Genomic DNA, 23,802 nt, shown 5'->3' with positions numbered 1-23,802 from the left:
CTTCTTTTTAAGGTGAATATTTCATTGCATGTATATGTCACATTTTGTTTGTCCAGTCATCTGTCCATGTTCGTTTATATTATTTCCACTTTTTGGCCGTTGTGAAAATGCCATTATGAACATCAGCATACAAGCATCTGTCCAAATCCTTGCTTTCAATCCTTTCAGGTATATACCTAGAAGAGAAATTGCTGGATCATATGGCAATTATATGTTGAACTTTTTGAAGAACTGCCATACTCTTTTCCACAGCAGCTGCATCATTTACATTCCCAGCAGCAATGTATGAGAGTTCCAATTTCTCCATGTCCTTGCCAACACTTGTTATGTTCCACTTTCTTTTTATAATAGTCATCCTAATGGGTATAAAGTAGTATTTTATTTTGGTCTTGGTTTGTAATATACTGTAGAATGTTCCATTTGCTATAGATCTTTCCCATGTTTGATATTGTCAGGCTTCATTTTGCCAATCTGGATGATATGAAAGTTATCTAACTGCAATTTTAATTTGTGTTTTCTTGATTACTGATGAGGTTAAACAATCTTTTCACGTATTTATTAGCCATTTAGGTTTCCTCTTTTGTGAAATGCCTGTTCAAGTTTTTGCTCCCTAAAGACTAGCGATGTTGAGTAACTTTTCATGTGTCTATTGGTCATTTGTATATCTTCTCTGGAGAAATGTCTATGTAAGTCCTTTTCCCATTTTTGAATTGGTTTGTTGTTGTTGTTGTTGAGTTGTAGGGGTTCTTTATATATTTTGGATATTAATCCCTTATCAGATGTATTATTTCCAATATCTGTGGGTTGTCTTTTTGCTCTCTTTTTTTTTTTTCTTTTTGAGATGAAGTCTTGCTCTGTCACTCAGGTTGGTGTGCAGTGGTGTGATCTCAGCTCACTGCAATCTCTGCTTCCTGGCTTCAAGTGATTCTCCTGCCTCCTGAGTAGGTGGGATTACAGGCTTGTGCCACCATGCCTACATAGTTTTTATATTTTCAGCAGAGATGGGGGTCTTGCCATGTTGCCCAGGCTGGTCTTGAACTCCTGAGCTCAGGTGATCTACCTGCCTCAGCCTCCCAAAGTTCTGTAACCTGTCCCAACGTTACAGGTGTGAGCCACAGTGTCCAACCTTTTTGCTCTCTTGATGGTATCATTTGATGCACGAAAGTTTTAAATTTGTATCACGTCCAATGTATTATTTTCTTTTGTTGCCTGTGCTTTTGGTTCATATCCAAGGAATCAATATCAAACGCAATGTCCAAAGGTTTCCTCCTATGTTCTCTGTTCCTCTCCTATACTGAATCCATGAATACAGGATGTCTTTCTATTGAAGTCTTAAAAATTTCTTCAGCAATGTTTTGTAGTTTTCAATGTATGAGGTTTTTTTTCTTCTTTTGCCTCCTTGGTTAAATTTTGAGTAGTTTTACAGTTTTTTACTACTATGTTTAGGTCTTTAATCCATTTTAAATTTTGCACATGGTAGATGGTAAATGATCAACTTCATTCTTTTGCATGTCAATATTCAATTTTCCCACTACTAATTGCTGAAAAGACTGTCCACGCCACGTGATCTTAGGATCCTTGTCAAAAACCATCTGACCATATATGCTAGAGTTTATTTCCGGTCTCTTTATTTTTGTTTATTTATTTAGAGACAGGGTCTCGTTTAGTTGCCCAGGCTGGAGTGCAGTGGCTTGATCTCAGCTCACTGCAACCTCTACCTCCCAGGTTCAAGTGATTCTCCTACCTCAGCCTCGCCAGTAGCTGGAATTACAGGTTCCCGCTCCCATGCCTGGCTATTTTTTGTATTTCTAGTGGAGACGGGATTTCACCATGTTGGCCAGGCTGGCCAGTCCTGATCTGTCTGCCTCTGCTTCTCAAAGTGCTGGGATTACAGGCGTGAGCCACTGCACCTGGCCTCCTATTTCTGGTCTCTTTATACTGCTTTGATTACTGTAGCTTTGTAGTAAGTTGTGAAATCAGGAAATGTGAGTCCTCCAATTTTGTTCTTTTTCAAGATTGTTTTGGCTATTTGGGGTCCTTTAAGATTCCACATGACTTTTAGGATGAGTCTTTCTTTCTTTCTTTTTTTTTTTCTTAAATAGAAACAGAGTGTCGCTAGGTTTTCCAGGCTGGACTTGAACACCTGGCTTAAATGATCCCCCTGCCTCAGCCTCCCAAGGAGCTGGGACTACAAGTTCACACCACCATTCCCAGCTGGATGTTTCTATTTCTGCAAAGACTATTGTTGGGATTGTGATAGAGATTGCTTTAAATCTGTAGATTGCTTTGGTAAATATCGTTACCTTCTCAATATTAAGTCTTCCAATCCATGGAGACAGGATATCTTTCCATTTAAGTCTTAAAATTTCTTCTGCAATGTTTTGCAGTTTTCAATGTAGAATTTTTTTTTTTGCTTCCTTGGTTAAATTTATTCCTATTTTATTCTTTGGGATGCCACTGTAATGAAATTGTTTCCGTATTTTTCTTTTTGGATTTTTCATCTTTAGGATATAGACATACAACTTGTTTTGGTGTTGATTCTCTATCCTGCAACTTTGCTGTAAAAATATTTTTATTTACTCAATATTTATTTAAAATGAATGAATCCACACATTGATGTGCATTTATGTAAGTTAGAGATACATTTTGCAGTCATGGCATTAACATCTGCCACAACTTCTAAACAAATAAACATATATATTTTTATATCTACAGAAGGAAGCCAAATGTGGGAAAAATATTTACTTCTATTCTTTAATCATTCTCATTTTCCTTTGTCTTCTCAACTTTTGTCAATTGTTGACCAACCTTCTGTACCCCTTCCTTGAAACACGTGTCTCCCTTGGCTTTGGTGGCATTGCACTGCCCAATTTTTCTCCTATTTATCTGATTACTTTTTTTTTGGTGTCCACTGGCTCATTCGTCTCCCACTTCCAATTCCCTGCTCTTTGAATGTGCTCTAACATTTTGGGCTCAGGCCTCTGTTTTCTTCTCTTTTTCTTTTGCCTTCTTTAGATTATTCTTTTCCCAAAACTTTACCTATTTCCATTTGAATGACTCCCCTTAACAAGTATACCATAGGCAATGAGCATATGAAGAGCTGCAGAATCGCTACACTAATGAAAGACATACGTATTAAAATGAGACAATTTTACAACCATCAGATTTACTAAAATCAGAAAGTCAGGTGACACAGGTCTATAGTCGCATATATGAAACTCTGAAGATATTTCAAAATACAGAATGTCTCATATTTTACAAAAGTAAAAAGGCACGGATACTGTATATGGCATAGGGAAGAGTATCCTGTAACCAAGTATATTAACATTTCTGTAATAAAATGTATGAATAGTCATATTTAGTAGGATAAAGACTGTAAGTAGCCTCATCTTAGCTCAGGTAAGATTTTACAGCCAAATGAACTTGATGTAAATTTATATTTTAAAAAACTTGTGGTTTTAAGAGTTTTTGGATTTTAGAACTGGGCTAGCTAGTGTCAACAAAGAACGAGAAAAGGGAAAAGAAGCTTTACATACTGCTGATGAGAATGTGAATTACTGTAACTATTCTGGATAATAATCTGGGAGTACTTCATGAAGTTAAATAATTATATGCCCCATGACTTGGTAATTCCAGCCCTAGGCATAAACTCTAGAAAAGGTTTGTACAAATGGTAGAGGAGTTGGAAGTAACCTAAGTGTTCGCAAGTAAAATGTGAAGAATATTTACATCATCAGAAGCAAGAAATCTGGTGTTCACATAGATTTTGAAAAGCAGAATAAGATCTGTATTAACATGCCACTTTATAAATTAAAATCACAAATATACACAAAAAACAACATATAATATTCAAGGATACATTAATATTCAAGGACTTATATAAATATAATAGCATGGCTGCAATTAAATGGAATTGAGGATAAAGGGAAAAGTAATAAACTGAGAGGAGCTTTGCACAGACCAATCTGTATATACTGAGTATTATTATTAAATCAGCTCTCTGCACCTGGGGCCCAGAGAGAAAGAAGAAAAAACATAATCACTTTTGTCTACCTAGATATAAATATAAACCCATACATTCACATGTGCAATATCATAGATGACGGAACACATTCATTCCCCATTTATGCTCTACTCCTAAATACTTAATTGGGGTTGGCATATACTATAATTTTGGAGGTCTGAAGAGAAATCTAGCCATAAATTAACATTTAATTAAAATTATTTTTATTACCACTTATGTTCTTTCATCTTCTTTATTCTACGTAAAGCTGCTGGAGACTATGACACTGTCATCATCTGGTTGTTAGGTAGAAAAGGAATATCCAGAAAAGCCATTTATCTTTTGGACAGAAGCCCAGTTTTCCATTTTATCTTCTCACAGAGTATAAATATATAGCTCTATACTATTTTAAAATTCTTATCTCTGATTAGAAAATGTACACAGACTTATTTGCCCAAAGGAGTCTATTGGTAACTCCATTATTAAAGGAAATGCTATTTTATTTTTAGCATTTTGTAAATGCCAATGGTATACAATAATATTCAATATCTGAATCATTATACAACTTGATAACCATAAAAACTGAGAAGCCCCAGAACTATGTTCTTCCTCTACTCTTATCTCCATACCTAACTATAAGAAGAGCATTAGAACAGAGTCCCAAAGAGTAATCACAATACTTTAATATTTTCTGGTTGTCAAAATGCATTCGTAGGAAATATTACTCTAGAAAGATCACTCAAAATCTTTAATATGATGAAAGATTTCCTGAGCTAGAAATATACTATATGATTTTCATAGCAAGAGGTGTGGAGTCATAACAATACATATAAACAATGGTGACCTATCTCCTGAACATAAATTAGTCTCCAACAGTCCACATCTGGCTCTGACGAAATGTTTACCTAGAGTCCACTGGAGATAATAAACTACATAATATCCCATCAGCATTGCCTTTATCAGAGTGGTTTTAGTTTCTGTTGCAAACTGTTAATCGGGTTGAAGATTATTTAGATATATTTCTAGGACTAAGTAGTCAACTAGGATCTTTGGTTAAAAAAAAAAGGTATGAGAAAATTCACAAGGGAAAAATGAAATGGAAAATTTCTTTGCTTGAAATACTTCTCTAAGTTTCGAGTTCTCTTTATGCCCAAGTTTGCCATAAAAATGTATTCGTATAAGGTTTCAAATCATAAGCAAAGAAATACCATGTTTCTACTTTGCAGAAGGTAAAAAAACAGGGCTTATTGACAAGAAGGAAAACAAAGTCTAAAGGGCCTCCCAAAACTAATTAAATAACTAATATATGGTTTGCACAAATAGACCCAGAACAACTCAAATCATAACTCTTTTGCCACTTAATCTAATCTTACCTTTCTTTCATAAAACTCTCGACTACATCAGTAAGGAATAAACTTTTTCTAAACTACTTCTGTTGGTAGACAGATGATGTACGTGCATTTACAGGAAGAAGTGGACATAATTTTTTTTTTTAATCCACTCCTTCTTATCAGGGAATATCCTGGTAAGGAGTGGTTAAGCAGGGAGGAACACTTTTCATTTTGTTTACCCTTAAGTTTCTCTCTCCAGTATCATTAAAAAGACTAGGAAAGTTTTACATATACATCTCAACAATTCAAAAGCAGCATTTTTGAAAACCTTAAGCTTGTGTAATTATTTTAAAAAGGAAAAAAAAAGACACAAAATTATCAATATAAAAACCAACTCACCAATGATGCCACTATCTCTGCTTTCAAGGGTAGAGGTTGGACTAGTAACAGCCCCATAGCTGCAGTCCTTGGCAGTTGCATTTGTACTGATGGGTGGGAGTGTAGAGCAGGGGCTACTGGCTGGTGGAGAGGCAGTGCTGCTAGTCAGGGTGGAACAAGGACTTATCCGCTGGGTGATTGCTGAGGTCTGAAAAATCGGAATTATGAATAAGTAAGATAACCTGACCAGCTGTTAAAGTATATTTTAAGATAAAATAAATGCTCTGATGGAAAAAAAAAAAAAACCCTACATGCATAGCTTTTGCATTTATTAGGCTCTATTTGTTTTTGCTTTCTCGGATAAGGACTTTGGGGTCTACAAATTAATGTGAAACTTGATGAACTTAACATTAACAGAGACTGTTGCCAGTTTTTCTGCCTACGAAATTTCCAGTGACAAGTGCCCTATCATTGCCATTCATTAACAGAATAGAGAAATTTTTTATCAAGCACAAGTTTTCCCTGTTATTTGCAAGTTTTCCTTGCAATCAATAAACTTTTTGAAAGACCTGGAACTTTGCCTTGTTAATCATTTTCTTTCTTTCTTTCTTTCTTTCTTTCTTTCTTTCTTTCTTTCTTTCTTTTTTTTTTTTTGAGACAGTTTTACTCTTGTTGCCCAGGCTGGAGTGCAATGGCACAATCTTGGCTCACTGCAACCTCCGCCTCCCAGGTTCAAGTGGTTCTCCTGCCTCAGCCTCCCAAGTAGCTGGGATTACAGGCATGTGCCATCACACCCGGCTAGTTTTGTATTTTTAGTAGAGATGGGGTTTCACCATGTTGGCCAGGCTGGTCTCAAACTCCTGACCTCAGGTGATCCACCCGCCTCGACCTCCCAAAGTGCTGGGATTATAGGTGTGAGCCACCGTACCCAGACAATAATTTTCTTCAGATGGAAGGGAAAAAGTAATCTCTATAGCTGGGAAGAAATAAAGTTCTTAATGCAAGGAAGTGTCTTTTTGATACACAGGAAGCTGTCCAGAGACAATACATGAATGCAGGGAAAAATGCCTTATTCTAAAAGTTTGTCTAATCAAACAATATTAATTTAATACAAACCTAAATAACTTCTCTGTAACAGCATTATAGCCTGAGATCACTTTGTATCCTGAATGATTCTTATACTTGAAGTTATTTACTTTTTAAGTTTTGTTGTGAAGGAATAAATAATTGCTAAAAAGGTTGGTGATAACATATTCTGGTTTACCTAATTTAATGACAATTCACTTTTCTTCAACTCTTTCTACACAAATTACTACAATAGTGAATAAAAGTATATTTTTTCAAACACTAAAAACATTTTATCTTTTTTTTTCTTTTTTTAAATTTGAGACGGAGTCTCACTCTGTCGCCCAGGCTGGAGTGCAATGGCACAATCTCGGCTCACTGCAGCCTCTGCCACCCAGGTTCAAGTGATTATCCTGCCTCAGCCTTCCGAGTAGCTGGGATTACAGGCACCAAATACTGCGCCTGGCTAATTTTTGTAGTTTTGGTAGAGATGGGGTTTCACTATCTTGGTCAAGCTGGTCTTGAACTCCTGACCCTTTTTTCTACCCACCTCGGCCTCCCAAAGTGCTGGGATTACAGGCATGAGCCACTGTGCTCAGCCAACATTTTATCCTTTTTAAAATTATTAAGTGATCAGCAGCAAAATTACTTGAAGACGCACTAATGATAAATTTAACATTTTTAAATGTTAAATTTAAAAGAAATCTTTCTTTCAACTTCTTTACAAATAGAGTCTCTATTCATACTCTTTCTGCTAGAATTTAATAAATGGAGAATATGTTGATAACTAGCTATGAGAATATTAAGGCTCTTCAACTCATCCTGAGATGATTTCCAGATGCAGTCCCTTGTATTTAATCATCTGTGTTGAATCTAGGCTTTGACTTTAATTTAAATACTATAACCAGGTTACAAAAGATACATTAGACTCAACCAAGAACAAGTGACATTCTCATTACCCCCCAACCAAGTAAATCTTTTCAATCATATCAATAATATTAGAATCTGATTTTTCTTAACAACACAGTAAGCTCTCAAATGTATCCAAATTTCTCTTCTACTATATGTTACCTCTCCAGAGAAGAGGAGAGTTTCAATTTTTAAAAATCTCTATTTTTATAATATTATGCTGGTCTACCAGAACAATGATTTTTTTTTTTTTTTTTAAACCTTAAAATCTTTTTTCCCTTACAGAGCAATGACTCCTAACTAGGCACACAGTAATATCACTTGTGACATGTAAAAAACAAACATGCAAGCTCTCTCACAAAATTGACAGATACTGGGCCCCCACTCAAGACTTAGTGAATTGGAATCCTTCAGGTTAGAAATGTGGCAAACAATTTTTAACCTCCCACTCCCATTCTGAGACACATGTGGGTAGATGAAATGAACTGTACTCAGGTCTTTTACATTAGATATAGCTATAGTCATCCCATATTGGAAAAGTTTTAGGCCCAGTATGGTGGCCTATGTCTGTAATCCCAGCACTCTGGGAGGCTGGAGGCAGGTGGATTGCTTGAGGCCGGAGTTTGAGACCAGCCTGGCCAACATGGCAAAATGCCATCTCTATTAAAAAATACAAAAATTAGCTGGGTGTGGTGGTGGTACATGCCTGTACTCCCAGCAACTCAGGAGGCTGAGGCATGAGAATCACTTGAACCCAGGAGGTGGAGGTTGCAGTGAGCCAAGATTGTGCCACTACACTCCCGCCTGGGCAACAGAGTGAGACTCTGTCTCAAAAAAAAAAGAAGAAGAAAAGTTTTATTATGGTATGAATCTATTACTTTTATAACAACTCATTTCTGTTCTTAGACAAGATTCTCATTCTGTTCTTTGTGAAATAAAATCATATTATATGCATAATATTGACAACGTGGAGGTTAAGCCCAAACGGCACTTACTTATTTTTACTCTAAGTTATTTTCTGCACATATCACAGAATGTATACTTTAAAAGCTTTAACTGTAAAACCAAAGCTTAAATATCAAGCCATTTAGAAAAGAGAAAATTGTTCATGGCTTACGACTTAAAAGGCAGGCCTTATGTTTATTTAAGGAGACTAGTTAATGAGCTAGAGAAAGACAACATTTATTCTCCATGCTGTAGGCTAAAATGGACATCTATTTAAGCCACTGCACTTCCTAAACCTTTTGGTGTTTTTTCCATTGCCCTTAATGTTCTCCAGAAGAATCCTAAGAAAGCTCCTAATCTGGATCTCTTAAAGGTCCTACAAATGTACAAGGTAAGAAGCTAAAGAGGAAATTAATAAGGTTACTGGAATACTTGGAAACTACTGAAAGAATAAAGGGGTCAGGTGAATATCACTTTCATGCTTTGTTTTTCTGCAGAAAAATGATGTATGCTGACTTGCATTAGATTCTGTCATTACTATTTTGAGAATATCATCACTACATCATCTTCCTAAGCACAGCAGTTTATCTTTGTTAATATACTGTTTAGCTCAGAAGAAAGTCACCAAATTAACATGACCTCCTACTTCTTAATAATCTTGCTGAGACCAGAAATTCCAGGGATCAATTCAGTCACTTTCTTGTGTGGTTCCAAGAAAGTTCCAGCGTATATTACACTGCAAGAAGGCTATCATTTAGCTTCACTATTAATATTTTACATTTGCATAAAGCTTAACAATTTAAAAATATTTTTATATGTTATCTCATTTACTCTTTGTCAACATGGTATGAGAGGCATAATGCATGTTATTTCCCCCACTTAAGAAATGTGAAAATGAAACCAATGAAAGTATGAAAGCTATGATGTAATTTCCCCCAAATCACACAGTTGCTGCATATATTTATATACTAATTATATTGCATATTATTTTATACTTTTTATTTATATGGCATTTTACAGCTTACAAAGGATTTTCATATTCATGATTTAACTTGATCCTTTCAACAACCCTGTCAGGTGTTATTATTTCATAGTACACTGGAACAGTATGGTGTGGATGTTAAGAGCACAGCTTATAAAAGCAGACTGCCTAGATATGAATATCATTCCATCACTTTCTAGCAGTGTGTTTCCATCCCTTATTTGAAAATTGGAATACGAATGAACTCCATCCACCACACTGGGTTGTGATGAAGCTTTAACGAAATAGTGCAAGTAAAATATTAGTACAATAATTGGTACACAGCAGGTATTTAATAAATGTCAGTATTATGATCTATGAAAAATATAAAGCTCTGAGAGGTTAAGTGACATGTCCAAATTTACAAAATGGTAGGTGGCAGAGTTGGAACTAGAACACAAATTTTCTCCCTTCTGGTTCAATGGCTTTTCTATCATACCATATTGCTTTAATTATATTAAATCAATGATACTGCTCATTTACTTAAGATTGTTATTCAGTAACATTCAAGTAAGGCATACTCCATAGACTTGTGACTTTATACAGAAGTCACTGTGACATGCAGAATCTCAAGAGCAACAAGTACATATTTTATAATCCAAGGAAATGTAGCTGTGTAAAAATGACAGGGTCCTTGAAAAATATTCAGGTTATAAGATACAAGACATCAAGTTACCTGGTCATTATTAGAACAGTCACATTTTAACTTGACATGAATATCAAGAAATGAGAGGTGAAATAGATGTTTTACTGATCCCAGTTTTAAAAAATCCCTCAACAAGATCATTCCCATTTTTTATTCACAGGGCACAGCATACTGACATAGTTACAATGTAAATTGATTTAAAAAAATCATCAGCTCTGACATCATGAAACATACATTCTTGTTATGAGGTAAAACAACCCTGCAACTAAACATGTAATGTAATATCAGTTAATGGTAAGAGCTATGAAAAATTAAAGTAGAAGGATAAGGGGATATAGGGATGGGCAGGTGCAATTATTAGAAGAGGAATTAAGACCTCTCTGAGGAGGTGACATTTAGGCAGAACCCTGAATAAGTGAGGAAGTGAGTTGTGGGGGAAGAACATTCAAGTACAAATGAATACAGTTGATGTGTCTGGCAAATGACAAGGAAGCCAATGTGGCTGGAGAGCCGTGTGTGAAAGGGAGAGGGGTAGGAAGTGATGTAGGAGAGGTAGCAAGTAGCTAGATCAGGTGCAGCCTTCTAGGCCATAGTAAAGATTTTAGATTTTATTCTAAGTATGATGGGAATACAGGAGAAGATTACAAGCAAACTGACAGAATCGGATTCACATTTTACAAGGATCACTCTGGTTACTGTGTGAACACACTACAAGGAGGCAAGAGTGGAAGCAGAGACCTACTAGGAGGCCCATTTATTCATATAATAAATACCTACTGAGCACCTAGTAAAGACAGTAATGTTCTAGGGACTGAAGATATGGCAATGGGTAGAATAGGTAAAAATTCCAGCCTTCCAGTCTTACATTCTAGTACCTACTGCAGTAGCACAGGCAAAAGATGACAGTGGCTTGTACTTGGGTATAGCAGTGGGAATAGTGAGAAGGGATCAGATTGAGTACGTATTTTGAAGACGGGGTCTATGATTTGCTGAAAGAGTGAATGTGGGTCTGATGAAGTCAAATGGCTCCAATGCTTTTGTCCTAAGCAAGTAGGTGATACCATTTATTCATATGGGAAACACTGCAGAAGGAACAGATTCTAGGGAGAAATCTGACATGTTAAGTTTGAGATACATTTTAAAAATTAGTTAGAAAATATAATGTGGGAAGCTACATATACAAATTTCAAGTAAAGGGGAAAAGGCAGGGCTAGAGATAACCAGGGAGTTAAGATAGTATTTAAATAACGTGCAGCTAGCAAAACCAATAACCTAGGAGTGAGACTTGAGGAGAGCGCCCTGGAACATCTGAAATTATCCACATGACATATAAATATATTCAAATAATCCTTGTATATCTCATTGTAATGAAAGTAATATGTGATATAGAATCTTCACTAATATTTATTAATAAAATATGCAATTTAAAATTAATTTGTCATCTCCTGAATAAAACACTTCACTATCAGACATTCACGCTGAAGATTAAGATCATATAAATGAAACTGACTCTAGTACTTTCTTTTGCTACATTTAAACTGAAAGACATGAAAATAGCAAAAAGAAAGAAAACTACAAAATATTTTTTAAATTGCTGATTTTTTTAACTTTCTGAGATGGATACTTAGAAAATCCCCAAATATGTAGACATTGAGTAATATACTTCTAAATAGCCTTTGAGTCTAAGAGGAAATCACAAAAAAATTAGAAAACATTTAAAATTGAAATAATAAAAACTAAGTATAACAAAACTTGTAGGATATAGCTAAAGATGTGCTTAAAAAGAAATATTAGTTTTAAATGTGTATTTTAGAAAAGTAGAAAATCTAAACTAATGATCCAAGTAATCTTTTAGATACCACTTTCTAAATTATCATTTTGTAACTGATAAATTCAACTGTGGTTCCGGTAATTGGAATCTCTGGAAATTTGTTGAGACCTGCTCCACAGCTCAGCGTATCATCAATTTGGTAAATAATCCACATGCACTTGAAAAGAACGTATACTCTGCAAATTTGGGATGCAGTGCTTATATACATGTCAATTTTATTTGTTGGCTTGCTCATTCATTCATTCATTAAATCAATCAAAACCTAAAAGTGGCTTTTTCGGTTGTAACTCTAAGACTAAAGCTAAAAGATTATTCATAAACTGAAGAAATAATAGTGATTATGGAAAATTAAATTGTACTCTAGGCCTCAAAAGGCATTCTTGAGATTATTTCTGACATAATAAGCTGATTCATACCATGTTTCTCAAAGGTGATAGCAAATGGCTTACCTGATTTTCATCCTGTACTTCCATGCTGTATTGGTCACCTGGCTGAACTTCTGTGACTTTCTCTCCAAGGAGGAAACCCAGACGAGTCATGAGTGTGTTTGCTGCCTCATCTACAGATGGAGGGGGGCCAAGCTCCTGTTCAGCATCACCTGTAACAAGAAGGCATTGAAGAACATGAATTTTTCAAAATAAAATGGTCTAGTTCTGCAACTGTTCATACATTCACTTTGGTCATTTCTTTAGTTTTCACATTTTAACTCAAAAATGACAAGGTTATGAGGTTTTTCTTGGACTACTCACTCTCAATATAAATTTGCTTCCAAGTACAAAATTTACACGAATCAAAAATGAGCCAGGGAACTCAAAATGATTAAAAATGCGAGGCAAAAAAAAAATTTACCTAAAATGAGTATCTGTTTATGTTGACTTAGTATCCATATTTATTCAGGTTTTGTTCTAAATTGAGAGCATTTAATCTCACCTTGTAACAATCCACAGTAGCACAGATTTTAAAGGACATTACAAAAATCCTTTTATGGGGTCAGATATATTCGTTAGCATTACAAGCACTAACTGTAGTGTTATATGGTTTGATGCCAAAACACAACAGCATCACTACACACAATCACATCCTATTATTTAGGATATTCAGTATTACACAGTAAACCACTCCAAATGCCAAGAAGGTAAGATCTGCATTGTTATTATTCCATTTAACTTTATACTAACGTCTCTAATAAAGTCACAAGCTGAGGGTCAGAGATAGGGTATACGTGTATTTTTGTATATTAGTACTGAACTCAAGTGTTCCATCTGTGAAAAATCTCTATAAAACTCTCACTGAATATATATTAAGGTAGAAAAAACAAAGCTCTATTTTTCCTCTCCTATTATCCTCCCAGAGGCAACACAAATATATTGCTCTGCCACAGAACAGAAATAAGAGAATCAGTAGGGTTATTTTTATATTATAAATATTTAGATACTTATTTTTTTTTCTCAAGAATAATTGGAAGCTTCTTATTCCTTGATAAAATGAAAAGGCAAAACTGGTCTCTTCAAATTAATGAATAACACTTCCCTCCCTCCTAAAGGTTAAACTAACCAATCTTTTGTAAATTTCTCTCATCATAGATTCCAGACCTCTAGATATTCTGGGGCTCTATTTCACTGTCTCCTACAAAGTTATTCTGATAATTAGTAAGTGTTTTCTATATACATGGTTAACAACAGATATGAGAATTTATATATAACATGGAGATATAGTCATTGACTTTGAAAAGTTTATAATCTATATGGAAAATAAGAGTATATATTTATTTAACATATACTTACATAATGCTTATGATGCACAAGTCACTAGTGTAAACACTTTACATATGTTAGCTTACTTAACCTTCATAACTTTAGATTCCACTTTCTAAGGTACAAATTATTACCCTCATTGTACAGATGAGAAAATAGAGGCACAGATAAATTAAATTATTTGCTCAAAGTAACACAACCAGTAAATGGTAGAGCCAGGATTAGAACTTGAGCTCCCTGACTCCAGAATTTATGCTCCCAATGAGCACAACAGTGTCTTCCTCACTGGAAAGAAATATTACAAATTGTGAGAATGTCTGAATAAGAGATAACTTGTAATAATAGGCGTATTGCTTATAGTATGTTAATCTCAATAATCCTAACAAAGCATGTTGTAAACACTAAGTAAGGTAATCAAATGGAGGTTCTTAAGTGACAGGTAACTGCAACCCTTTCTACATTACTACTTCCAGTAATTCCAAGTACGAATGCAGAAAGAAGTTCAAGAATTCTTCCGTGGGTGGCTATATTACATACTGCTACCACACCAGGTCCTTTTCATCTGGTTTGACTGGTATTTTTTTACACCTTGCTAAATCTACTTTTTCTTTCCTATTTACTTACCTCGTCTCAAAATATCATTTGAGGATGACATTAATATGATATTATCTGCTGTGCACTCTATAATGAAAGAAATCCGATACCAGGTTATGATACGAAAAAACTATCTTTGGCAATTACATTTGTTTTGAACTTTTCTTATTTGTTGATCTTGAGTAAAATTTTACACATTATGAAAAGGTCTAGTAGATGAATTAGTGGGGGCTTCTCAAATAACAGACAGGGACCTGTGAATCCTTCCATCTTAAGTCTTAGATTACCAACAGCTGCCTCTGTCTCCGCTTCCTTAAAGTATGCCAGGATTTCTGGTGGAAGAAAGTAAAAACAGCAGAGGCACCTCCTTTCTGGTTTCTAGATTACAGACTTCACTGTCAGTAACCTCTTCCCTAATCTATTTTCATTTACTATTTTAAAATAAATTTAAAATAGTTACTTCTGAAAACAAAAAAGGGTGGAGCAAGGCGTGGTGGCTTATGCTCTAAATCCCAGCACTTTGGGATGCTGAGGCAGGTTGATCACTTGAGCCCAGGAGTTCAAGACCAGCCTGGGCAACATGGCAAAACACCATTTCTACAAAAATTACAAAAATTAGCTGGGTGTGGTGGCGCGTGCCTGTGGTCCCAGCTGCTTAGGAGACTGAGGCAGGAGAATTGCTTGAACACAGGAGGCCAAGGTGGTAGTTAGCCGTGATCATGTCACTGCACTCCAGCCTGGGCAACACAGCAAGATCCTGTCTCAAAAATAAACAATACTTTTTTTAAAAAAAGGTGGGAATATGTGAAATATATTTTGAAGTTGCTCTGTAGGACCAGATGAACAGCTTCTCACTTGTAGGGATTTATTAGGTTGGTGCAAAAGTAATTGAGGTTTTTGCCATTATGGCACCATTAAAGGTAATGGCAAAAACCACAACTACTTTTGCACCAACATAATAGTGTATTAAAATACTGTATATTGACACATGAAGTCAGGTCCTCCCCTCCAAACCATTTCATTTAAAATACGCTTAAAATGTCACGAGGTCACACATTTTCATTTTTTCCTACTTAGTGTGCGTTGATTCTGCATTCTTCCTTAAATACTACCATTTTTCTTCCCTTTTTGTTTCATTTCTACTTCCCACTGGCAAGTAACTGCTGTGATAAAACCTCTCTGCCTGCAAAATGAAAACTTACCAGGAGAATAAAATCTGGCCAGTGGAATAAAGATAGCCTTTTTCCCCCTCATTACAATTAACAATGGGGCCATCTGAAGATCACTAAAAGGGAGGATTTAATGGAAATAGTGGTAGCTTAAGAGAGAGAAATCAGTGCTTAATTATCAGGGTTATTGGGTTTGTAATTTTTAAGAATAGAGAAAGTGAGTTAAAAAAGTTTAAGAAAATTATTTGACCTATTTTAAAGACTGTCTGGTCTTTGGAGGCAACGTGCATTTTAGAATGAGTTTCATCCATATTGTGTGTATCAAGTCTTTGTTTTTTTTTTTTTTTTTTTTGTGGGGGAGGGCGCATTACGGTTTTCCATGTTCATGGTTTGGAAGATAATTTTGTTATGATATCAATATTCCCCAAATCAATCTACCAATTTAATGCAATCCTTATCAAAATTCCAGCTGCTTGCTTACTTGCTTCCTTTTCTTCTTCCCTTATATTTTCAGAAATTGACCAGCTGATCACAAAAATTATATGGAAATATAAGAGGCCCAAAATTAAAAAAAAAAACCTTTAAAAAGGAGAACAGAGTTTGAAGACTCACATTTCCTATTTTCAAAATTTACTGCAATGCAACAGTAATCAAGGCAATATGGTACTGGCATCAGAATAGACCAATGAAATAAAGAGTCCAGAAATATATTCTTACATTATGGTCAACTGATTTTTTTTTTTTCTTTTCTGGGACAAGGTCTCTCTGTTGCCCAGACTGGAATTCAGTGGTGCAACCATGGCTCACTGCAGCCTCGACCTCCTGGGCTCAAGCAATCCTCCTGCCTCAGCCTCCTGAGTAGGTAGGATTACAGGTGTGCACCACCACGCCTGGATAATTAAAAAAAATTTTTTTTTCTAGAGATGGTGTCTCATTATGTAAACCAGGCTGGTCCTGAACTCCTGGGCTTGAGCAATCCTCCCACTTCACCCTCCCAAAGTGCTAAAATTACAGGCATGAGTCACCATTGCTGCCTTGGTCAAACAATTTTTAACAAGGATGCAATGACAATTCAATGGGGAAAAAATAATCTTTTCAACAAATGGTGTTGGGACAACTGGATAAACACAAACAAAGGTATGAAGCTGGAGCCCTACTTCATATATCAAAATTAACTAAAAATGCATCATGGACCTAAATGTGTAAGCTAAAACTATAAAACTCTTAGAAGAAAACATGGTAGGGGCGGAGCAAGATGGCCAAATAGGAACAGCTCCAGTCTCCAACTCCCAGCGTGAGCCACACAGAAGACCGGTGATTTCTGCATTTTCAACTGAGGTACTGGGGTCATCTCACTAGGGAGTGCCGGACAATCGGTGCTGGTCAGCTGCTGCAGTCTGACCAGCGAGAGCTGAAGCAGGACGAGGCATCGCCTCACCTGGGAAGCGCAAGGGGGAAGGGAATCCCTTTTCCTAGCCAGGGGAATTGAGACACACAACACCTGGAAAATCAGGTAACTCCCACCCCAATACTGTGCTTTAAGCAAACGGGCACACCAGGAGATTATATCCCACACCTGGCCGGGAGGGTCCCACGCCCACGGAGCCTCCCTCATTGCTAGCACAGCAGTCTACGATCTAACCGCAAGGCAGCAGCGAGGCTGGGGGAGGGGCGCCTGCCATTGCTGAGGCTTAAGTAGGTAAACAAAGCCGCTGGGAAGCTCGAACTGGGTGGAGCTCACAGCAGCTCAAGGAAATCTGCCTGTCTCTGTAGACTCCACCTCTGGGGACAGGGCACAGGTAAACAACAATAACAAGAAAAGCAGCAGAAACCTCTGCAGACGCAAACGACTCTGTCTGACAGCTCTGAAGAGAGCAGTGGATCTCCCAACACGGAGGTTGAGATCTGAGAAGGGACAGACTGCCTGCTCAAGTGGGTCCCTGACCCCTGAGTAGCCTAACTGGGAGAAATCCCCCACTAGGGGCAGTCTGATACCCCACACCTCACAGGGTGGAGTACACCCCTGAGAGGAAGCTTCCAAAGTAAGAATCAGACAGGTACACTCGCTGTTCAGCAATATTCTATCTTCTGCAACCTCTGCTGCTGATACCCAGGCAAACAGGGTCTGGAGTGGACCTCAAGCAATCTCCAACAGACCTATAGCTGAGGGTCCTGACTGTTAGAAGGAAAACTATCAAACAGGAAGGACACCTATACCAAAACCCCATCAGTACGTCACCATCATCAAGGACCAGAGGCAGATAAAACCACAAAGATGGGGAAAAAGCAAGGCAGAAAAGCTGGAAATTCAAAAAATAAGAGTGCATCTCCCCCTGCAAAGGAGCGCAGCTCATCGCCAGCAACAGATCAAAGCTGGTCAGAGAATGACTTTGACGAGATGAGAGAAGAAGGCTTCAGTCCATCAAACTTCTCAGAGCTAAAGGAGGAATTATGTACCCAGCACAAAGAAACTAAAAATCTTGAAAAAAGAGTGGAAGAATTGATAGCTAGAATAATTAATGCAGAGAAGGTCATAAACGAAATGACAGAGATGAAAACCATGACACGAGAAATACGTGACAAATGCACAAGCTTCAGTAAACGACTCGATCAACTGGAAGAGTATCAGCGACTGAGGATCAAATGAATGAAATGAAGCGAGAAGAGAAACCAAAAGAAAAAAGAAGAAAAAGAAATGAACAAAGCCTGCAAGAAGTATGGGATTATGTAAAAAGACCAAATCTACGTCTGATTGGGGTGCCTGAAAGTGAGGGGGAAAACGGAACCAAGTTGGAAAACACTCTTCAGGATATCATCCAAGAGAACTTCCCCAACCTAGTAGGACAGGCCAACATTCAAATTCAGGAAATACAGAGAACGCCACAAAGATACTCCTCCAGAAGAGCAACTCCAAGACACATAATTGCCAGATTCACCAGAGTTGAAATGAAGGAAAAAATCTTAAGGGCAGCCAGAGAGAAAGGTCGGGTTACCCACAAAGGGAAGCCCATCAGACTAACAGCAGATCTCTCGGCAGAAACTCTACAAGCCAGAAGAGAGTGGGGGGCCAATATTCAACATTCTTAAAGAAAAGAATTTTCAACCCAGAATTTCATATCCAGCCAAACTAAGTTTCATCAGTGAAGGAGAAATAAAATCCTTTACAGATAAGCAAATGCTTAGAGATTTTGTCACCACCAGGCCTGCCTTACAAGAGACCCTGAAGGAAGCCCTAAACATGGAAAGGAACAACCGATACCAGCCATTGCAAAAACATGCCAAAATGTAAAGACCATCGAGGCTAGGAAGAAACTGCATCAACTAACGAGCAAAATAACCAGTTAATATCATAATGGCAGGATCAAGGTCACACATAACAATATTAACCTTAAATGTAAATGGACTAAATGCTCCAATTAAAAGACACAGACTGGCAAACTGGATAAAGAGTCAAGACCCATCAGTCTGCTGTATTCAGGAGACCCATCTCACATGCAGAGACATACATAGGCTCAAAATAAAGGGATGGAGGAAGATCTACCAAGCAAATGGAGAACAAAAAAAAGCAGGGGTTGTAATCCTAGTCTCTGATAAAACAGACTTTAAACCATCAAAGATCGAAAGAGACAAAGAAGGCCATTACATAATGGTAAAGGGATCAATTCAACAGGAAGAGCTAACTCTCCTAAATATATATGCACCCAATACAGGAGCACCCAGATTCATAAAGCAAGTCCTTAGAGACTTACAAAGGGACTTAGACTCCCATACAATAATAATGGGAGACTTCAACACTCCACTGTCAACATTAGACAGATCAACGAGACAGAAAGTTAACAAGGATATCCAGGAATTGAACTCATCTCTGCACCAAGCGGACCTAATAGACATCTATAGAACTCTCCACCCCAAATCAACAGAATATACATTCTTCTCAGCACCACATCACACTTATTCCAAAATTGACCACATAATTGGAAGTAAAGCACTCCTCAGCAAATGTAAAAGAACAGAAATTATAACAAACTGTCTCTCAGACCACAGTGCAATCAAACTAGAACTCAGGACTAAGAAACTCAAGCAAAACCACTCAACTACATGGAAACTGAACAACCTGCTCCTGAATGACTACTGGGTACATAATGAAATGAAGGCAGAAATAAAGATGTTCTTTGAAACCAATGAGAACAAAGATACAACATACCAGAATCTCTGAGACACATTTAAAGCAGTGTGTAGAGGGAAATTTATAGCACTAAATGCCCACAAGAGAAAGCTGGAAAGGTCTAAAATGGACACTCTAACATCACAATTAAAAGAACTAGAGAGGCAAGAGCAAACACATTCAAAAGCTAGCAGAAGGCAAGAAATAACTAAGATGAGAGCAGAACTGAAGGAGATAGAGACACAAAAAACCCTCCAAAAAATCAATGAATCCAGGAGTTGGTTTTTTGAAAAGATCAACAAAATTGACAGACTGCTAGCAAGACTAATAAAGAAGAAGAGAAGAATCAAATAGACGCAATAAAAAATGATAAAGGGGATATATCACCACCGACCCCAAAGAAATACAAACTACCATCAGAGAATACTATAAACACCTCTACGCAAATCAACTAGAAAATCTAGAAGAAATGGATAATTTCCTGGACACTTACACTCTTCCAAGACTAAACCAGGAAGAAGTTGAATCCCTGAATAGACCAATAGCAGGCTCTGAAATTGAGGCAATAATTAATAGCCTACCCACCAAAAAAAGTGCAGGACCAGATGGATTCACAGCTGAATTCTACCAGAGGTACAAGGAGGAGCTGGTACCATTCCTTCTGAAACTATTCCAATCAATAGAAAAAGAGGGAATCCTCCCTAACTCATTTTATGAGGCCAACATCATCCTGATACCAAAGCCTGGCAGAGACACAACAAAAAAAAGAGAATTTTAGACCAATATCCCTGATGAACATCAATGCAAAAATCCTCAATAAAATACTGGCAAACCGGATTCAGCAGCACATCAAAAAGCTTATCCACCATGATCAAGTGGGCTTCATCCCTGGGATGCAAGGCTGGTTCAACATTCGCAAATCAATAAATGTAATCCAGCCTATAAACAGAACCAAAGACAAGAACCACATGATTATCTCAATAGATGCAGAAAAGGCCTTTGACAAAATTCAACAGCCATTCATGCTAAAAACGCTTAATAAATTCGGTATTGATGGAACGTACCTCAAAATAATAAGAGCTATTTATGACAAACCCACAGCCAATATCACACTGAATGGGCAAAAACTGGAAAAATTCCCTTTGAAAACTGGCACAAGACAGGGATGCCCTCTCTCACCACTCCTATTCAACACAGTGTTGGAAGTTCTGGCTAGGGCAATCAGGCAAGAGAAAGAAATCAAGGGTATTCAGTTAGGAAAAGAAGAAGTCAAATTGTCCCTGTTTGCAGATGACATGATTGTATATTTAGAAAACCCCATTGCCTCAGCCCAAAATCTCCTTAAGCTGATAAGCAACGTCAGCAAAGTCTCAGGATACAAAATTAATGTGCAAAAATCACAAGCATTCTTATACACCCGTAACAGACAGAGAGCCAAATCATGAATGAACTTCCATTCACAATTGCTTCAAAGAGAATAAAATACCTAGGAATCCAACTTACAAGGGATGTCAAGGACCTCTTCAAGGAGAACTACAAACCACTGCTCAGTGAAATCAAAGAGGACACAAACAAATGAAAGAACATATCATGCTCATGGATAGGAAGAATCAATATCGTGAAAATGGCCATACTGCCCAAGGTTATTTATAGATTCAATCCCCATCAAGCTACCAATGACTTTCTTCACAGAATTGGAAAAAACGGCTTTAAAGTTCATATGGAACCAAAAAAGAGCCCGCATTGCCAAGACAATCCTAAGTCAAAAGGACAAAGCTGGAGGCATCACGCTACCTGACTTCAAACTATACTACAAGGCTACAGTAACCAAAACAGCATGGTACTGGTACCAAAACAGATATATAGACCAATGGAACAGAACAGAGTCCTCAGAAATAATACCACACATCTACAGCCATCTGATCTTTGACAAACCTGAGAGAAACAAGAAATGGGGAAAGGATTCCCTATTTAACAAATGGTGTTGGGAAAACTGGCTAGCCATAAGTAGAAAGCTGAAATTGGATCCTTTCCTTATTCCTTATACGAAAATTAATTCAAGATGGATTAGAGACTTAAATGTTAGACCTAATACCATAGAAACCCTAGAAGAAAACCTAGGTAGTACCATTCAGGACATAGGCATGGGCAAGGACTTCATGTCTAAAACACCAAAAGCAACGGCAGCAAAAGCCAAAATTGACAAATGGGATCTCATTAAACTAAAGAGCTTCTGCACAGCAAAAGAAACTACCATCAGAGTGAACAGGCAACCTACAGAATGGGAGAAAATTTTTGCAATCTACTCATCTGACAAAGGGCTAATATCCAGAATCTACAAAGAACTCAAACAAATTTATAAGAAAAAAACAAACAACCCCATCAAAAAGTGGGCAAAGGATATGAACAGACATTTCTCAAAAGAAGACAGTCATACAGCCAACAGACACATGAAAAAATGCTCGTCATCACTGGCCATCAGAGAAATGCAAATCAAAACCACAATGAGATACCATCTCACACCAGTTAGAATGGCAATCATTAAAAAGTCAGGAAATAACAGGTGCTGGAGAGGATATGGAGAAATAGGAACACTTTTACACTATTGGTGGGACTGTAAACTAGTTCAACCATTATGGAAAACAGTATGGCAATTCCTCAAGGATCTAGAACTAGATGTACCATATGACCCAGCCATCCCACTACTGGGTATATACCCAAAGGATTATAAATCATGCTGCTATAAAGACACATGCACACGTATGTGTATTGCGGCACTATTCACAATAGCAAAGACTTGGAATCAACCCAAATGTCCATCAGTGACAGACTGGATTAAGAAAATGTGGCATATATACACCATGGAATACTATGCAGCCATAAAAAAGGATGAGTTTGTGTCCTTTGTAGGGACATGGATGCAGCTGGAAACCATCATTCCTAGCAAACTGTCACAAGAAGAGAAAACCAAACACCGCATGTTCTCACTCATAGGTGGGAACTGAACAATGAGATCACTTGGACTCGGGAAGTGGAACATCACACACCGGGGCCTATCATGGGGCGGGGGTGGGATTGCATTGGGAGTTATACCTGATATAAATGACGAATTGATGGGTGCTGACGAGTTGATGGGTGCAGCACACCAACATGGCACAAGTATACATATGTAACAAACCTGCACGTTATGCACATGTACCCTAGAACTTAAAGTATAATAATAAAAAAAAAATAAAAATAAAAAAAATAAAAAAAAAGAAGAAAATATGGTAGTAAACTTCGTGACCTTTGGTTAGGCAATGGTTTCTTAGATATGAAACTAAAAGCATAAGTGACAAAAAGAAAAACAGATAAATCAGACTTCATCAATATTAAAAAGTGTCATGCTTCAAAGGATACCATCGAGAGTGCAAAGACAACCCACTGAATGTGAGAAAATATATGTGAATCACGTGTTCAAGGGACTTTAACCCAGACTATATAAAGAACTCCTACTACTCAACCATAAAAAGGCAAATAAACGAATTAAAACATAGGTGAAATATCAGAATAGACATTTCACCAAAGACGGTATACAAATGGTCAATAAGTACATGAAAGGATGTCTGATATAATCATTAAGGGAAATGCAAATCAAAACCACAAGGAGATATCAAGTTATACCCACTAGGATGGTTAAAACAAAAAAGACAAGCAATAACAAACAGTGAAATTTATTGGAAGCTTCATACAATAATGGTAGCAATGTAAAATTGTGCAGACATTTTGAAAACAGTTTGGCAGTTCCTCAAGATGTTAAACACAGAGTTACCATGTGACTCAGCAAATCTACTCCTAGGCATATACCCACAAGAATTGAAAACACACATCAACTTGCACATGAATGGTCATAGTACTGTTATTCACAACAGTCAAAAATAGAACCCCACTGTCCCTCAAATGATGAATGGATAAATAAAATGTCATATATTCCCATTAGGGAACATTTGGC

General features: G+C 37.0%; 1 protein-coding gene across 1 annotated transcript in view; it reads right to left on the bottom strand.

Annotated features, from left to right (window-relative positions):
• TANC2 (tetratricopeptide repeat, ankyrin repeat and coiled-coil containing 2) overlaps positions 1 to 23,802 on the bottom strand; it is a 474,294-nt gene that overhangs the window by 223,718 nt on the left and 226,774 nt on the right. Inside the window, exons 6-7 of the mRNA XM_030923595.1 lie at positions 12,579 to 12,727; positions 5,734 to 5,920 (exon numbers count right to left, since the gene is read on the bottom strand). Of these exons, the coding sequence (XP_030779455.1) occupies positions 5,734 to 5,920; positions 12,579 to 12,727 (336 nt within the window). The remainder of the gene's footprint in view (positions 1 to 5,733; positions 5,921 to 12,578; positions 12,728 to 23,802) is intronic.

This window comes from Rhinopithecus roxellana, chromosome 19 (assembly GCF_007565055.1).
Source record: "Rhinopithecus roxellana isolate Shanxi Qingling chromosome 19, ASM756505v1, whole genome shotgun sequence".
NCBI classification, from domain to species: Eukaryota; Metazoa; Chordata; class Mammalia; order Primates; family Cercopithecidae; genus Rhinopithecus; species Rhinopithecus roxellana.
Note: the sequence above shows the minus strand (reverse complement) of the source record. Positions and strands in the feature narration are given on the sequence as shown.